Source organism: Pagrus major, chromosome 2 (genome assembly GCF_040436345.1).
Source record: "Pagrus major chromosome 2, Pma_NU_1.0".
Classification (NCBI taxonomy): domain Eukaryota; kingdom Metazoa; phylum Chordata; class Actinopteri; order Spariformes; family Sparidae; genus Pagrus; species Pagrus major.
The window spans coordinates 16,600,474-16,617,953 of NC_133216.1; the positions used below are offsets into that span (position 1 = coordinate 16,600,474).

At 42.8% G+C, this 17,480-nt stretch overlaps 1 protein-coding gene across 1 annotated transcript in view; it reads left to right on the forward strand.

Annotated features, from left to right (window-relative positions):
- Window positions 1-17,480, forward strand: part of grik4 (glutamate receptor, ionotropic, kainate 4) — a 156,178-nt gene that overhangs the window by 51,926 nt on the left and 86,772 nt on the right. The window contains exon 4 of the mRNA XM_073487322.1: window positions 11,608-11,773. Coding sequence (XP_073343423.1) covers window positions 11,608-11,773 — 166 coding nt within the window. The remainder of the gene's footprint in view (window positions 1-11,607; window positions 11,774-17,480) is intronic.

The following is a 17,480-nucleotide window of genomic DNA, read 5'->3' on the forward strand; positions in this document are numbered from 1 at the left end:
TGGATTCAATTGTGATTTAACTTCTATGTATTTGTGTCGCCTGTCTGCGTCTGCGTGTCGGGAAGTCTTCGGAATTTAAATCTTAGTCTCAAGAGCGACAGTAAAAAAGGTTTAATGGCAGGTGCTCAACTGAAGAAGTCTCAGAAGTGGAGCTGCAACATCCCTCACACATTTATTTCCCTTTTAGGACTTTGAAAGAGCTTTACCGTTTGCCTCAAACTAGAGCTGATGAATTTCAAGTGTTGCTTCCTAATAACAGGTCAGTGATGGTATATGGCTGTTTCCTAGAGCACCATCTAAGAATGAAACATTGATTGCACTGTGAAAATGTGGAGGATGCTTTGGATGGTAAATTGATACAGGTTCATAGCATTCAGTGCTTACTGAGGAGAGGATCAAATGAAGAGTGGACATTTTATTCTTATATACCTGCATATTCGTACTCGGCGGTCACAACCTCCTCTTTTCATCCCAAACAACAGATGCTTTTGGATACGTTGCCCACAAGTTTTGCACAAGACGTACCAGATTGTCTTGGTCATTCATTTGCATATGTAAAACTTGTGAGCAGGAATTCAGTCAGAGGATCAACGTAGCATTACTGTGTATGTCTGAGATGGTTTATATATTGCATCCCATTGGTCACAGTTTGCTTCACTGTAGTATTTTTGCATAGAAGTATAACATGTCTTTTGCATTCTTTCTGTTGGCAGTGTGTAAACCGTGTTTTTTATTAATTTTTTACAGTCCAGCTAACACAAGATTTTTTAGGCAGACTGCAATAGTCGTTCTATATTTGATTCAAAGGAGCCCTATTGTGCTTTTTAGTTTTTTATCCATGCCTTCAATGTTTTATATATGTTCTTGTGCATGTGAAAGATCTTGAACGTTTAAAAGGTCAAAGGCCACACCAGCAGAAGCTCCTCTCTCCCAGCCTTGAATTGTGTGACTTTGTGACGTCACCCTATGTCACCATGTCACACATTTATGCCTAGCAGCTAGTTTGGCATATAAGAATTAACTTAGAGAAGTTGCTCTGTTGTTGGTAGAGGTGCTGGCTCAGGTGTGTGTGAGCTGACCAATCAGAGCAGACTGGATATTCAAGAGGGGAGGTCTTAAAGAGACGGGAGCTAAAACAGCATTTCAGACAGCGGTCGAAAACAGTGCTGAAGCACTGGGCAGTATGAGAAAACTCGTGTTTTTTGAGCATTAATGCATGTAAACCTGTTGTAGTGGTAACCCAAAATACAATTCTGAAAACTAGCACAATATATCTCCTTTAAAATACATATATATTTATCAATATGTATATGTATCGCCATTTTTTGCATTTAAAAAATTACTCGTAAGTGCTCTCCAGGGAACAAACTACGAAATGGATACAGTCTCAAAATGACTTTGACCATATCTTTGACATTTCTGTACTGTGGTTAATTTTGAATAAGCAGAATTATCCACATATGTCATTTTATCTAAATTTATAATGTATAACAGAATTATTGCTGTCAAAGTTTTTAAGAACACATACATGTTTAAAGTTAACCGTCTCATATAGACTACTGGGTATCACATACATTAAATAGCAACATTAATATGAAGATATACTTTAAAGATGTAGTACATGATCTTCTATAGTAACTAATATGAAAGTACGCACTGTATGTTGTGCATTAATTCAATGCAGTGCATAGAAGCAGGATGTTTTTACCTATAGTGTTTTGTTTGTATGCTTGTAGCTGCTCATGCTTCAGTAAGCACAGCATCAGGGTAAAAACGGCACAAAATGAATAATAAAGAGTTTAATGTATTTTAAATGATGAAAACAGATAATGACACCATAATTAATGTGTCTAAGGTTTGTATGCGCCTGTGGAAACAAGTACGTTTGATTAAAAGGATGAGGATGTTGAGCTGGGTGTCACTCTGTACCGGATTCCTCTGTTCAGTCTGCTTGCAAACAAAGCGCAGGTGCTTCTTCTGTCGCCGCCTGATCATAATTAGAGGAGCACAGCTGTCGTCTGCACCTCTGCTGACCCTTTTCTCACAACACTATTGATCTGTCTTGTCAAGGCCGCACCGGCACAACCGCCATGTGCATATCCAAATCCACTATCTTGTCATCAGGAAGCAGTCTCTTGATTTGATCCCTGAGATGAAAGTGAGGGAAAACAGAGTGACTCCCTGGTGAGTGGCAAACAAAATGGTTTTCGGTTTAGCTGATTGTCGTCGTCAAGGGTTTGAAAAGGGACTCCGTGTTACAGTGTTGCTTTTGTTTGGTCTCAGTCAGCTGTGTCAAGAAGCAGAGTTTTGTCTTGTCTGAAAGGAGACAATACTCAGCAGATATTACTCAGCCTTCCACCAGCTGCTCACTGAATTAATGCTTCCTGTTTTCGCTCTGTGAACCGAGACTCATCAAGAACATTGAGTCATTTGTCTTCCCATTAACATGTTTGTGTTCTGCTCAAAAGTCAGGTTCTCGAAGATTTGTTGGCCAACTGTTTGCCAATTTTCTTGTGTAAAGTTGAGCTATGCTTTGTTGGGGTGGTGCAAGTCAAACATTTGGCTAGATTCCCGGAAATGGATTAAGCCCACTTTTTCCAATCAGGGCTCTATATAGAACAGTTTTGATGCAACAATACAAACATGTTTTCTCTATGCTTGATAGAGCAGTGGGCATTTATAACCATATTAATCAGGAACGTTGCTTGTGACAGTTCCCCAGATTGAATTAGACGTTTCTCTTTTATCCTCACTGTTTAATAAAATACCACCACAGCCGGTTAAAAAATCAGAGGAGTTTTAAAGCATTTCTTTCTTTTTTCATTTGCTCTGAAATAGAGCAGTGGAGTGGGGAACAAGCCTCTCTGGAGGAAAGGAACTTTTTTTCTCTCTGAACTGGCTGATCAATGAGATAGAGATCTCGTGGTCAATGTTCCACTCGCCTAAAAGGCACCATGGGATCCGCAGCCCACTTCATCTTTATCACTGGTCTGCTTCTGCTCTGACCGCAGGGACCTGATGCAGGATCATTACTGCCACAAATAGAGATCTAGCCACATGGGCTGGAGCTGGGGATGGAGATTTGTTGGTAGGGCGGAGTTGACACTCTCCTATCGCCAGTGTCTCATCTCATCCCTTTCTCTCCCACGGGATTTTTTTTTCTGCCTTTTCGAATGCCAACAGCTGGTGTCCCAAATCCCCCATAAACCTTTTGGTTCGAAAGGGGATCAGGTAGACATAATAGACTACCACCTGCCCTCCTCCATCTCCTGCCACCCTGCAACACCACCATTGCCAACTCCACTCTGGCATTCCAGCCTTGGCATCACACGTGCTGACTGATGGACAATGTCTCCAACAGCATCTGTTCTCTAATGCTCAGTGGCCAACATAATTCTCTGGCTTGCAGCGGGCTACATCCGGCCAGGCGTCATACTTGGTGATCTGCTATTGGTTGGATTTCTACATGTGATGATCTCCAAACTGATTAGCTACGTCCACATTTTGATGGTAAATGAACTGCTCTCCCTCTGGCTTCAGCTAACCTTGCATTCAGCTCACTGATGCTGAATGGCTGCCGTCCACTTGGCCACAGCGCTAAGTGTTTTCAAGGGCAGTACAGTTTTTCTGCCAAGCATGTGTTGTATGCTAATTGATAGCCAGGTCAACGCGCTGAAATGTAAATGAGTCACTTCAAACACTGATGAACCGTGCTAAAGCTAACTTTCCCACAGCCGTGCCTGATGTGTTCCAAGACCCATAAAAGTGCGGCGGTACTTTATTAAACAGTTTTGTTCTGCTGTCCCTCTGAGTCCAAGCCAACAGATGTAGTTGCTCATTATATCTCTGCTCTCCATATGGCACTACTGCACATCCACCTCCTCTTCACCTCCCCTCAGTCGGAACCCCTCCCGACAGGCTGCTGTTAGGTTCAAAACGGACAGGTAGCAGAATGACTTGGGCTCTTGTCAGCTCAACAACCGAGGCAACCCGGAGCTTGTTGAACTGGACGGAAGGGAAATTAGCTTTCACCTTCACTCCAGCTCGGAGCAACGGTCTCCTCACTAATGCCCGGTCAGATTTGAAAACTACTCTTCTCGAATGTAATTTAGCATTTTCCATTGAAGAGGGGTTATCGGAGGTTACTGGTAAGCTTGTACAAAGCAATGGTTGTTTCCAACAAGCAGCGCATCACCGACTTGGCTGTTTGGAAATGTGCTGCTTCATTTTATTCCTCGTTTTAACAGCTAATCTGAGTGCAATCTCAGTGTAATTAACGCAAGTATATTGTAAGCACATTGTAATTGGGTTGAGGTATTTTCGCTGCCAAACAAAGGTACCTCCTTTTCCCCACTGAACACTGTGTGTGCAAGAGTGTATGATTGTGTGTGTGTGTTACTTGTGCAAAGCCTGTGTCCTGTGAGAGCTTCCTCATTAAACGCCTGTCAAACCCCTGTCTGTGGACCTGCCAGCCTTTCTGTCACACTGCAGGGAACACACACACATATACACATATACGGACAAGAACTCACACCAAGCCAGACTGAGCAGGACTCAGTTTATGTGACACACACACTCTCAAACAAGGGACAGAGTTGAACATTTTGTGGCCAGCTGTACGAAAAGGTACAACTCTGGGCCTTGTGATGACATTTCTTGGCTCGTCAATAACAGGGCTGGGTATGACTTGAAATTTTTCAAGGACCGAAATGCTTCCTGGGCCTCAGTACCAAAACCAAAACCATGCTTTTTTCGATACCTAATCGGGAATTTTTGGCAGAAAGTTTAGGAAATGTCTAACCATAATGACTATCAAATCAGAGAATAAGTTAACAAGACTTTAAGTATGTCTGGGTCATGTTCCCAAACAATGGGAAACTGGAGCGTGAGATGGACAGGCAGTTTGGTACTGTGTTAGCAGTACAGTGGGCGTTTTAGCTGTGGTGAAGAGGAAGCAGAGCTGGAAGGCAAAGCGTTCATTTTACCGGTCAATCTATGTTCCAACACTCCTATGGTCATGAGCTCGGGGCAGTGACCGAAAAAATGAGGTCGCGGATACAAATGGCCAAAATGAGTTTCCATCATGGACTGGACTCAGCCTTAGAGATAGGGTTAGGAGCTCAGACATCTGGAGGGAGCCCGCAGTAGAGCTGCGGCTCCTACGCCTCGAAAGGAGCCACCTGAGGTGGTTCAGGCATCTGATTAAGATGCCTCCTGGGCAACCTCCCTTGGGAGGTTTTCCAGGCACATCCAACTGGGAGGAGACCCCCAGGTAGACCCAGAACTCATTGGATGGATTACAAATCTCATCTGGCCTTCGAAGGCCTTGGGATCCCCCAGGAGGAGCTGGAAAAATGTTGCTGAGAAGAAGGACATCTAGAATACCCTGCTTACTCTGCTGCCACCACGACCCGACCCCTGGATAAGCAGAAGAAAGCGGATGGATGGATGGATGGATGGATGGATGGACTTTCAGCCAACAAAGTGCTGCTTTGGCCAGTCAAATACAGAGAACATGTACGTATTCCTGATCACTGTTTATCTCCTAAAACCACCCCCAACAATAGTGCCACTTTTTAATGCAGAGTCTCACGTGATATTTGATGGAAACTTTGACGGTACTTCACAATTCTTGATCCTCTAGAGACATATTTCAGTTAACCAAAAGTATTGAAATCCAATACTCAGCTGCGATCATTACATAATGAATGCAGCATAAACAACATTTTTATGACTTCCTGGTTTAATAGCAAATAAGTGCTGTGCCTCCTAAATAATAAATGAGAGCCACAACACTTTAACTTTAAATGTATCTGTAGCCCACAGAGACCAAACAATAACAAAGCTAAATGCTTATGTTGTTATTGGATCCCCTGAAACTGCATGTCTTGAGAAATGAACCAATAAAGGGGAGAACATGAGACAGATTGCGTTTGACAACTGAATCTAATTTTACACTTCTAAATTCAATCAGACCACTTAATGAGTGCTGATTGCCGCCCCTTTGCCATCCCTCACTCTCTGTTTATGACTATTATGTGATTTTGTTTTACTCTTTTCCTGTCCTGTATCATTTCCTAGCATCTCAGCCTCTATGTGGCTCACTTCATTGCTCTCTTCTTGTGTCAGTCAGACTGTCAGTGTCTCCCTATCCTCCTCCTCGCTCTCTTCCCTTTTCTGTCTTTCACTTGCACTCTGGCTTCTTCTCCTCACCCACCTGTCATTCCCCCGGCACTCACCTGTGTTACTCCGCCGCAGTCACCATGGTATTTAGTTCTATTTACAGTGGAGCTATCAGATTATTAAAAGCGGAGCGGTTACCTTGGGCTTTATTGTTTGCCTGAGATTTCCTTCCCATCACAATTTTCAAACGCAATTAGTTTCACTCCCACACCAATAGTGTCGCGGCCCTGAGCAGATGCTTTTAAAAGACACTTTCTTCTAATTTTGAGTTACAGCTTGTTTACTAGTAGCTACGTGTTCTTTAAATTACCTCTAATAATTTCTTGTGCCTTAGCTAAAAAGATTCAAATTGGCAACACTAAATTGCTGCCTGTACTTAAAATATTGCAATAAACTAACTCATCTATGACAAGAATATTTGTTAACAAAGGGAAAATTTTCTGATTTTCGGTATAATCATCTTTTCAGTTGCTGATCGATCAGGAAAGAATGAAGTGTTAACAACGAGCCACGAGCATGACATTAGAGGAAAATGGCCACCGATTGAATATGGTCTAATGTAAATGGAGTATTTCAGTCCTCCCTTCCACTGTCTGCGTGTTGGCATTCTCAAAACCTCTGTCACCATGGGGAACAGCAACAACCTCCACCTAGCAACCTACACACTTATAATGACAAGTTGCCCTTACCCTTACCTGGCTGCTTACCTTTTCTTTTATGGGCAACTAGGCATGGATGCTCGCCTTACCCTGTGCAAAACCATTGCTGCATCTGGGGCTTTGTGCCACCCAAGATGATTTTGATTGGTTTAAAGAAATACCAACAAGCCAGAGTGTTTTTTGAATGATCATGGGTGTAGCCAGACCTTTCTCCACAAATAATTATTGACAGACAGAACCTTAAATGTACAGTATGTGAGAATTTTGATTGAGCATTCAAAAATTAACTCAAATTATCAGCAGAATTTGAAGAAATAACAGTTTTGACGTTTATGTATTGTGTTGCAGACGTATCTGCTGACATTAGCATGCTAACCAGCTAGCAATAACCCGTTCCTGTCCAGCATTCATGTGCTATTGTTGTTAACAACAGCACTCCCCTGATGGCCCAAGCTCCCAGTTTGGATCAATAGATGCATGGCTTACAGAGCTAACTCGCTAACGGCAGCTACAGTTAGCAGCAGTCATCAGTTATTCTGGTGATATGCTGCCCCCTGTTTGTTTTGAGTATGAATTCGACAGTTGGCCAGCTCTTACGTACTGTGCCTTTAAAACAGCATTAATGATTTTGGACCCTTGCTGGCAGTCGAAATTAGTCAGGAACACAACACTGACCTATTATCACCTGTAAGCGAATCTCTTTTGACATCAAGCGGACATAGAGTCATGTTTTTCAATTGATGGAAGTTGGTAAATCCAATATTCACTCTCCTGTTAGCTCTATTTTTGGTTTCCAACTCCTGAGAAAGAATATCTGGCTTGTTATCAGCTACATTTGTTGTTATTTTCTTCAGGAAGTTGATAACATTATACTTAACATTAGCTTTAACAATTACCAGAAACCCAAACAAAGGATGTCATTACAGTAAATCTGCAAATCATAATTTGTGACAAAATGTGCCAGTTTGGCATTTAATTGACTCCAAGTAGATTAGTACTCAGGACTGCTGGCATGGCAAACTTGTGAGTTTCCTGCAGAGCCACACTGAACACGCTGCAGCTGTTCGGTTCAGTGTCTTTAAAGCTGTGCCCTGCAAAGACACATGTAGGAAAGATTTTCTGTTTTTATTTTTGGGATTAATCGACCTGAGAGTGACTGATACTAGCTGTTGGTTGCAGATAAGAAGTCTGGCAAGCGACTTTGATGCGGCTGACAACTTGCTGTTAGTAATGTGGAGATTGATTTTCTTTGCTTGGAGTACCCCTGTTTTAACTCGAGTCTTGATTCAAAACACTTTGTCACTCTAGCACACGAGGAGGATAGTGACTCCTGCTGTTTAACATCCAATTAATCACATTGCTCTAACCAGGGGGGGTGATGTGTTTAGGCATGATGTATTGATAAGATCCTCTCTTGCTAGGCCTTGATGTAAGCTACTTTTAGCGTACAGATACAACATCTAAAATAAAATGAGAATAATTGCAGATTAAGTTAATTTCCACTTGAAAAAAATGCATGTTGATGAAGTGTTTCCATAAACAATTTATTGGGAAAATCATCAGGATGCCTGGTTACATATTTGCCGTATGAATGGAGGCTGCATGCTGTGGAATTTGATGATGAATCAAGAATCAGAGCCAAGTAATTCCCCAGAGATGCCAGCGTTTCTAGCAATAGTGTCCAACGGGCCAGTAAGCTGGAAAGGACAGAGTGTACGTATCTGTGTGTGCGTGCATGTGAATATGCGTGTGTTTGTGTAAGCTTCTTTCCAAGCACCCCCTGCTGCCGCATCTGATATAGCCTATCGAAGCGTGTTATGTTTCTAAGTGAAAAGGGGTCGAGTACACCACCAGTCCGCAGTGCTGTAAAGGAAGGAGAAAACGTATGGGAAGAAGGGTCAAGTGGAAAAAAAGAGTAAACAATCTTGGAGAGGAAGGGGACAAAAATGAGAAAAGGGGAGTGAGAAATTGTACAAATGCGACAGGGAAGATGAAGGACACACCTGGAGAGGGTCACATTTCCCCAGTGTGGTGTACAGCGATTACCCAAGTTTTAGGACTCCTTCAGAGGATAGAATGGCGTTCCAGCAGGGGCTGTCAGCAGCGGCCGCACCTCCATCCATCCAGACACCCAGGGACTCCATTACACCCTGATGGGCAGGGATAGAAAACCAATCGAGGGGATATAGGAAGCAATGTATAGGCACTGGGAACCACACAGACAGGCAATCTGCCATGATGAAGAGGCTCCCTTCCCTGTTCCTCCTCTCGGACCCAGCGTGTCCTCCCGCATCCCCTTCAAGCCCCACTGCGCTCTGTCGCAATGCCCGGCCAGCTGACCGACCCCGACACCTGCAACGCTCTCTCGCACCTTCCTTCTCCCTGCTGTTAAGCCCTGGCAGCATGCATCTGTTCACATCATCGCATGGAGAACTGAAGCAGAGATGGATTTTCGTTGGAGGGAAACAGATGGATTTTGAATTGAGGTGGAATGTAATTTATGAAGTTCCTGAAGTTCAGCAGATTTGTAGGTAGCTCCATTCCGGATTTGATGCCGTGCTCAGGGAACGTTGAAGGCTGCAAGGTTAGCTGCAGTGTACTTAACCTCCCTTCAAACAGCAGAGATGAGCCTGTGTCAGACATACCTGTTAGTGCAGTGGGGGTGGTATGATGACTGCATTAGAGGCATCGGAGGAAAAAAGATGTTTATGTAGCTACAGCAAATCAACACTGTGAATCAATCTCACTGAAGATTGTACGCCTCACAATGGGGCTGGGATGGAGGAGTCGTGTATTTATTGATCCTTCCCGAAGGCTTGGCTGGCTGTCTTTACTTACTCCTTGTGTCTGATCTTTGCGCTGTCTACTGGCAAAACTCATGCAGCCTGATTTCATGCTCTTTAATGTGTTTATTTTCCCAGTTTGATAGTTAGTATATGATTCAGTCTAATTTTAAGTGTATTGTTTATTATTGAGCGTGTAAAGATATGGATTTAAAGTTCCGGTGTGTAGGATTTACTGGCATTTAGCAGCGTAGATTGCAACCAACTGATCCCCCCTCGTCTCGCCCTCCCCGACGGTAGCCACTGAAAACACAAAGGCCCTCTCTAGAGTGAGTTTTGTTTTCCGTCCAGGCTACTGTAGAAACATGATGGTGCAACATGGCAGACTCTGTGGAAGAGGACCCACAGGTCAGGTGATTATACACTAATGACAACATAATTATAAACATTATATCCCATTTCTGTCCCTAAATCCTGCACACTGGACCTGTAAGATATACAGGGCAAGATTTTTAAACTGTGTAACATTTCCTTTTTTCTTTTCTACACTAGCTTTTTGGAGGCCTGATAAAGACCCATCAGTCAAAACATGTTGGCTTTGTTAATGATTGGCCTTTTAACGATTTAGCCACTATAATTAAGGCTTTTAAAGGAGACATATTATGCTCATTTTCAGGCTGTTAATTTATTTGGGGTGACTACTAGAATAGGTTTACATGGGTTTATATCAGTTTTCTCATACTGTTCAGCGCTGCAGCACTTTATTCTCCTTCTGTCTGAAACACTCTGTTTTAGCTCCTGTCTCTTTAAGCAGCTGTGTGAAATCAATTCTAATGTGCCCAACTGGCCACTAGGCATAAATTATACAAATGTGTGACATGGTGACGCAGTGTGATGTCACAAAGTAACGGAAATAAAGGCAGGACTACTGATGAGGCGTTTCAGGAGTATTATAGGACATTGCAGCAGGACAATAATCCATATATTCCTATGGCCAAAAAGTCAAATATCCATGACCGTGCAGGTTGTCACATGACCTTAGTCCAACGGAGTACTTGTTTCAGTTGATGAACGTACCTTTATGTACTTATTTAAGTATATGTTTGAGAGTCCAATTAGTTTTGCCCCCCTTTGGGCATTTTTGTCTACAAAGGACTAAAACTCCTTCACTCTTCATCTGATGTGGATGTAACCACACTCAAATTAAAGCTGAGAGTTGGCACTTAAATCTCATTTTCAGCATTTAATTTCTTCTGCTGGAGTACAAAGGCACTTCTCCCAATTAGAGTGTAAGTAACAGTGCTGGAAAAGTATAACTAATAGTTTTAGATTGTTTTGACTTTTCTAGCTGAGTGGAATAAACAACAGATATTAAGAACAGTAATAATGACTTCTCGGTTTTTTTCTTGTGTGATAATCCTTTAGCAGCATTGATAATCGTCCTCAAAACATAATCACATTACTCCGCTTGTTTGGTGAAACAGAAATATGTGATATTTTGTGTGTGTGTGTGTGTGTGTGTGTGTTTGCAAATGTGTGATATAAAAGTGTCACCTGAGACACGCAGTTGAGCTGCTCCATGGCAAGCCGGGTAAACAGTTGTTTTGTAACAGTGGGTGAGGGGGTGTTATACTGAAGATTTCTTTAACAAGGGCTTGTTCGTGTGGGTGGAACAAAAATAAGTTTTTCGAACCATACTTGTACTTTACATGAGCCTTAGTGCCTCAGTCACTATAAATTATGATGTGTATTCTGAATATGCACATTACCACAGACCCCTGGGTTATCCTCGCGATTTATCAAAACCGATCTCTACAGAGCTATTTTTTCTTCTGGCTGTCTGCTGGCATCATACTATTTCTATTCTGCAGCTCACACCCACATTCTCTCTTGTTTTTATCTCTTTTTTTTAGGTTGTCCTGTCTGCAGACATATGCTGAATTTTTAAACATGAAAAATGAATGTGAAATGTCTCTGTGCAGGTGCCCTATGTCAAGGTGGCTCCAGAGGACATCCTGAAGGTTCAGTTCCCCCGCTTCACCACTCTGGACCTGAGGCCAACCAACACCGACATCAGCCTGGCTGTGGCCGGCCTCCTCACCTTCTTTAACAGCACCACCGCCTGCCTCATCTGTGCACAGGCTGACTGTGAGTACAGCGTTCACACCCCCCACGACAAAGCACACAAAGATCCACACCTGGGGAGAATGCTCGCACGACTTTCCGACAAAGTGCAAACATTTTTGTTTAATGTCTGGCATCCTTTAACACGTGTTAGCTCACATAAGCTTCTCGCACGCACGCCGACTGCGTTCTGACAACAGATGCAGCGCTTATCAACATCTCACCCTGTGACACGCTCCCTTCTGAAGCAGCTGCTGCTCTCCACAGTTACAGCTCCCTCACAGTAGCGTGCATGACAACTGCATCCCAAAATAAATGACATCCGTGTGGAATCCTTTCTCTTTTTCAAAGTTATGATCATCCTTAATTTAAAAGGGGCACTATGTAGTTTTGGAAAATATTTTTATATTTTTAAATTTTTATATTTATGATATTAATGAGGTAATAACACAAACTCACACATATTTTTTTTTTTCCATAACTGTAAAAACAAGCTTTTCTCAGAGGAAAATAAGAACACTGTTTGAAGCTAGAAAGGTGGCAGGGTCCGCCAAATATAAACAAATCGAAACAGTATGAAATTTTGTTGTCCTTTAAGGTCAGTTTGTTTATTCAGTCAGGAAAAAGCAGAAAGTTCAAAATCAGTCAATAGCACGTTCAAGTGTTTAATGTAAAACACGGCCTGCCGATGATCAAGATGCACCTCAAAAACAGACAGACGAGAATGAGGACGGAGTTCAAAGCTGCATCCACCAGTGTTCTGACCGCCTCCTAGTCAAAGGCGCTCGTTAGATTCTAAAGATACTAAAGCGTATGACCTTAAAAAAGCTTGAAAATCTCCCTGAGGGAAGTTATTTTCGTAAATAGAGAGGAAGATTAAATCATGGCCTGTTCCCACCCTCTTGTAGTCCGACGAGCAGTAATTACAACTCCCCAGACAAAGGCACTGTGACCCTGAGTGGCACCCGCTAACCTTTTCCTAATCAGCACCAGGCTTTGAAGGAAGGAAATAAGCTTGAGACATCAACCAAGTGTCAGACAGCCAGAGATGGCAATGAGCCACTGTGAACCGCCCACCCTGCCTATCTCGATTCTCAGTTCTTCTGCCTTTTAACTTTCTCTTTGACCGTCTCTTGGACTTTACTTTGGAGTCTCCTTTCATTCATAACCTTTAAGACAATATTTGTCCCTCGAATGCTTCATGTATTAAGCCAAAACCTGTGTGTCTGCATATCCATAATATGGGGATTGCTGCCCAAAAATGTCGTTTGATTTAGCAGAAATTGGAAAATGTTGCTTGGAAGAATTAGTTAAAGGTGTATTTAATCATAGTTTAACCAAACGTCGCTACATTGTCCATTGCTGCAAGGGTCAGAAATATATCATTAGTTGTTTTTACCTTTTAGGTGTTCCTGTACCTGTCGGTCATTCTTCTATTTCAGGGCTCAGATCCTGTTTCTGTGACATTTATTCCACAGACAGTTGATTAATACAGCTCTGGCAAGAACAGTGATAACAGGTCAGCCCTTTTAGGCACCCTCTGACTTTAATATTGGCGAGTTTGGAGAAAAGAATCTCATTTAACATTACTTCTCTTCCTCCCTCTGGTTGTGTGTGGGTGTGCGGAGGTTTTTTACTCTGTGTCAGTGGGCTAAGAGAGGACTGGAAAGGAAATTAAATGAAATGAAAAGAAATGAAATGAGGAGAGGGGGAAATAGGAGATACCAAGGTGAGTGGAATGAGAGGAGAGGAGAAAATGTAGCGATTGGGTTGGGATTATACATTTGCTACGAGAGGGAGACGGTCCAGGAAATGACGTGGCTGTATTGATTGCACCCTCTCATGTGACCCCCATTCATTCAATCGAAAATGCAGCAGATGGCAGAGTGCCTGGTTTTGTGTGTGTTTGTATCCGTGTATGTGTGTGTAAAGGTCTGGGTTCAGCAATCGCATCAGCTGAAACCTATTCGACTTTGGCTCCGGCTCGCCCAGGGCCGCCCCTCCCCTCCCCTCCCCTTCTCTGTCGGCTCACGCAGTCAGTCGGTCGGTTGGCAGCCTGCTGTCGGTGGCTCGTCCACATGTGCCGGCCTCATTAATCACCCGAGCCAGTGACAGCCTAATAGAGCGTGGCCAATTCATGAATATTTTCCAGCCATGGCTGAGGAGGCAGGATGGAGGTGGAGCTGTGCCCAAAGGCATGGTGCACACCAGGACGGACATTAATCTAGCTAACCTCCAATATCGATGGCAGTATCATCCGCAGTACTGTAACATTTGCCCAGAATACTGTCCACGTGGTCGAATTTTTGGCCCTGCTGGGTGGCCCCACATGTTGTGTGGCTGTGGCCTTTGGTAAATGAAAAGAGACACACACACACACACTAAAATGCATGGTCAGAATTTCCCTGTAGTGCAAACCACACACATACCCATGCATGCTGTCCCCACACTCCCTGGCACTGTGCTACAGCAGTGCACTTTCATTAGTGAGGAGATTGGTGCAGCTGTCACTAAGCTGAAAGAGAACATCCAATAAGCTCTGAAATTTAACTGGAGCTGCAGTGCAGGTACAGGATTTCTAAGTTCAACAGAACAGTGGGTCTCAAATGCTTGCAGAGCATTTTTTTCCCCCACCTTTGATAGGCACAGTGTGAGCAGGGTTTGCCATTTCAGCTCACTGCATTGTTCCACTGCAGCGATAAGAGGGAAAAACACTTGTACTTCTTGTTGAGTCAAGTTTCCACTATGATCTTTCCATTTATAGAGTGCCCCATGCATCCCTTTATGCAAAACGTGACGGGTGGAGTTTGCATAGGTGCAAATGTGCAGTATTTCTCTTTGGTTGAGTAAAGTGTTAAGCTCTTAAAAGTTAAGGATTTAGGCTGATTTCATACCTGTGTCTAAAATAACCAGTAAAAAAATACATCAAAAGAAGATCTTCTGATGGCCATGTGGCCGAGAGGCATTTGTGACTGTGACATACTGGGTTCTTTCAGCCTGTTTTTGTTTCCACTATGGTCTAAAAAAAAAGAGGAGGTTAGGCAAATTAGTCCAAAAGCGAAAATTTGTTAGAACATGCAAGGCCTAGTCGCAACATTGGTCAATCTTTTGTTTGCCGTCTTTCCATGTTGATTTATCGAAGCACAATGGTTTGTTTGGTGGCTCAAATAAAATGCAGTGTGTACCCGACCAATCAGAAATGTTCAGTGCTGCAAGCCCCAGCCCCAAGGTTCCTGTAGTTGTAGAAAGTAAAATCCCCCAAGCAGGAGGGCTAAATGTCCCCAGAACTTAATTTAGACCCTGGTCCCTGGGGTCTAAATGCACATGCAATGAGTTCCTCTGTAGGTTCCTAGTCCCTGGGGAAAGTTCCTGCGGGTAAAAGCTGCTTATCTTCACCTCTTTGCCTTTTTCTCCAGGCATCTATCTTGTTCCCTTTTTTTTTTTTTTAGCTCTTCCACTCCTCATGCAGTAATATCGCACTCAAGCTGAGAAACCGACAAATGAAGCTCTCTGCAGGATAAGTCATTTGCGGCTTCCAGCATGCCACATGAAGAATGAATATGAATGCTGTTTGCGGAGAGAACAGGAATGATCAGCAGGAGCAAATCAGATCAGCACCACCACCGAGTGACAGGTGGATTATAGTCAGTATTGATGGCTCTACTTTTATGGTTATTTGGTGTAATGGGAAGAGGAATATGATCAGGCATACTTTGAATGTTTTGACACATGATCTTGTCTACAGCATCTTAAAGTGATAGCCCCAACAGAGGCAAAGTCATAAAATGCGGCCTTACACACTGCTCAAGGCTAAATGATGAGTCATCGTAATGTGAGGCTGTCATCGGGGCTTTTGGGTCTGTGTTAAAAGCTTCTCCTGTGACCAAAGGTTTCATTATGTATTATTCACCTCCACCTGTCAAGCGATTCATATTCAGCTGCTGTGTTTCATTAACAGGTTAACGTTTTTGCACTGCCAGGGCCTCTGTGTGGTGGCAGTGTTTGCTTCGGGGTACTTTGTGTGTTTGCAAACGGTGTGTGTGTGTGTGTGTGTGTGTGTGTGTGTGTGTGTGTGTGTGTGTGTGTGTGTGTGTGTGTGTGTGTGTGTGTGACCATGCGCAGCATCCTGTGGTGTCAGTATGTGAAAGGTAAATGAGTGGTTGCCTGGCTTGAATGTCAGATAAAGCCCCTCACCTTTATCTGTGTGCCTGAGAGAGAGCTGGAGCCATGTGTCGCCCATGCCAATGAGGTAGTGTGGTCTTACTAACACACATTTGTAATTCAATACTTTTGAGGACCCTCTTTGATATTAAGCATTCCTCAGATCTTTAATCTTCACAACTACATGCCTGAAGTGTGCTATGTTGCACCTGTAACCACACCCAACAGCGACGTGACAAGGCGCAGGAGTGCATGTGTACATTACTGCAGCAAAGTGAGGAAACTCAGATTCCCAAAAAAATAAATAAACATTGGGATGCTGTGTAAAACATTAACAAAAACAGAATGCAATCATTTGCAAATGATGTGTGAAGTGTTGAACTTCGCCCCATCCTTGCTTGTGAACGACTCAGCCTTTCAAGGATGCCCCTTTCACACCTAATCATGATACTATCACATGTTACCAATGATCCTGTTTACCTGTGGAATGTTCCAAACAGGTGTTTTTGCCCCTGTCCAAACTTGTTTGAGAGGTGACGCTGGCCTCAAATTCAGAATAAGCAAGTATTTACATCAATCGATGAGGTAAAACATTAAATATATTACCTTTGTACTGTTTTTAACTGACTACATGTCTTTGTACTGTGTTTAACTGACTACATGTCAGAAAGGATTAGCAAATGAGCAAATGATCATGTTCAGTACCAACTCTGCTGGAAGCAGGGTTGTAGTAGCACCATGGAGTTGTTTTTTTCCTACGAGTCTATCCCTCTTTTATTTGTCTCTGCACGGAGTCACACTATTCAGCTAATCTTCAGGTTGCAGTTACAGTACGTGCCAAGAAGAGGAAGAAAGGAAGGAAAGACTGCAGGATAGTAAACATGAATGTTAACCATGTAGGATTTTAAAGACGTGAAAAAAAAAATGACTTTGCGAATGACTTATGAGGAAGGAAATGCATTCAACATGTTTGTTATTAGACCTCAAGGATGCACACAATGCTTTTTAGTAACACTGAATGTAAACAGAAATTTTGTTTGTTACAAGTACAAGTAGGGCACCTTTAAGATTTCAGTCCAGGATGATTTGATGATCCCCGACGTTACAGATGGTAACAGCCGCATTTTCTGTGGCTGCTTCCCAGTGAAAACCATCCTTTGAATGTTTTAAATACGAAGCAGCAGCAGAAAAAACAATTTACATTACATTTGTAACTATCACAGCTGAGATACAGCTATAAAGGAGCAATCAGTTTACTGTGAGGCTGTTACAAACAGTAATAATACAGCACATACGTCAGTTGTTTCCTGTTAGTCTCTTGTATGTGTGTATGTGTGTGTGCAGCAAATTGTAAGCCTGCACAGAGATGGTGGACTCCAGTAACAATGAAATATATTATATAAAGACTTACAAGGGTATTGCTGAAAAATGGCGACCTAAATGGAAAATGGAATTTTTTGGAATTATAACTTGAAAAAGTGGCAACCAGCCAAAACAGTACACAGGACACAAAAATGTGCTCACTCTCAATGTCCTCATAAAGACCGAGGTACAAGCACACACACACACA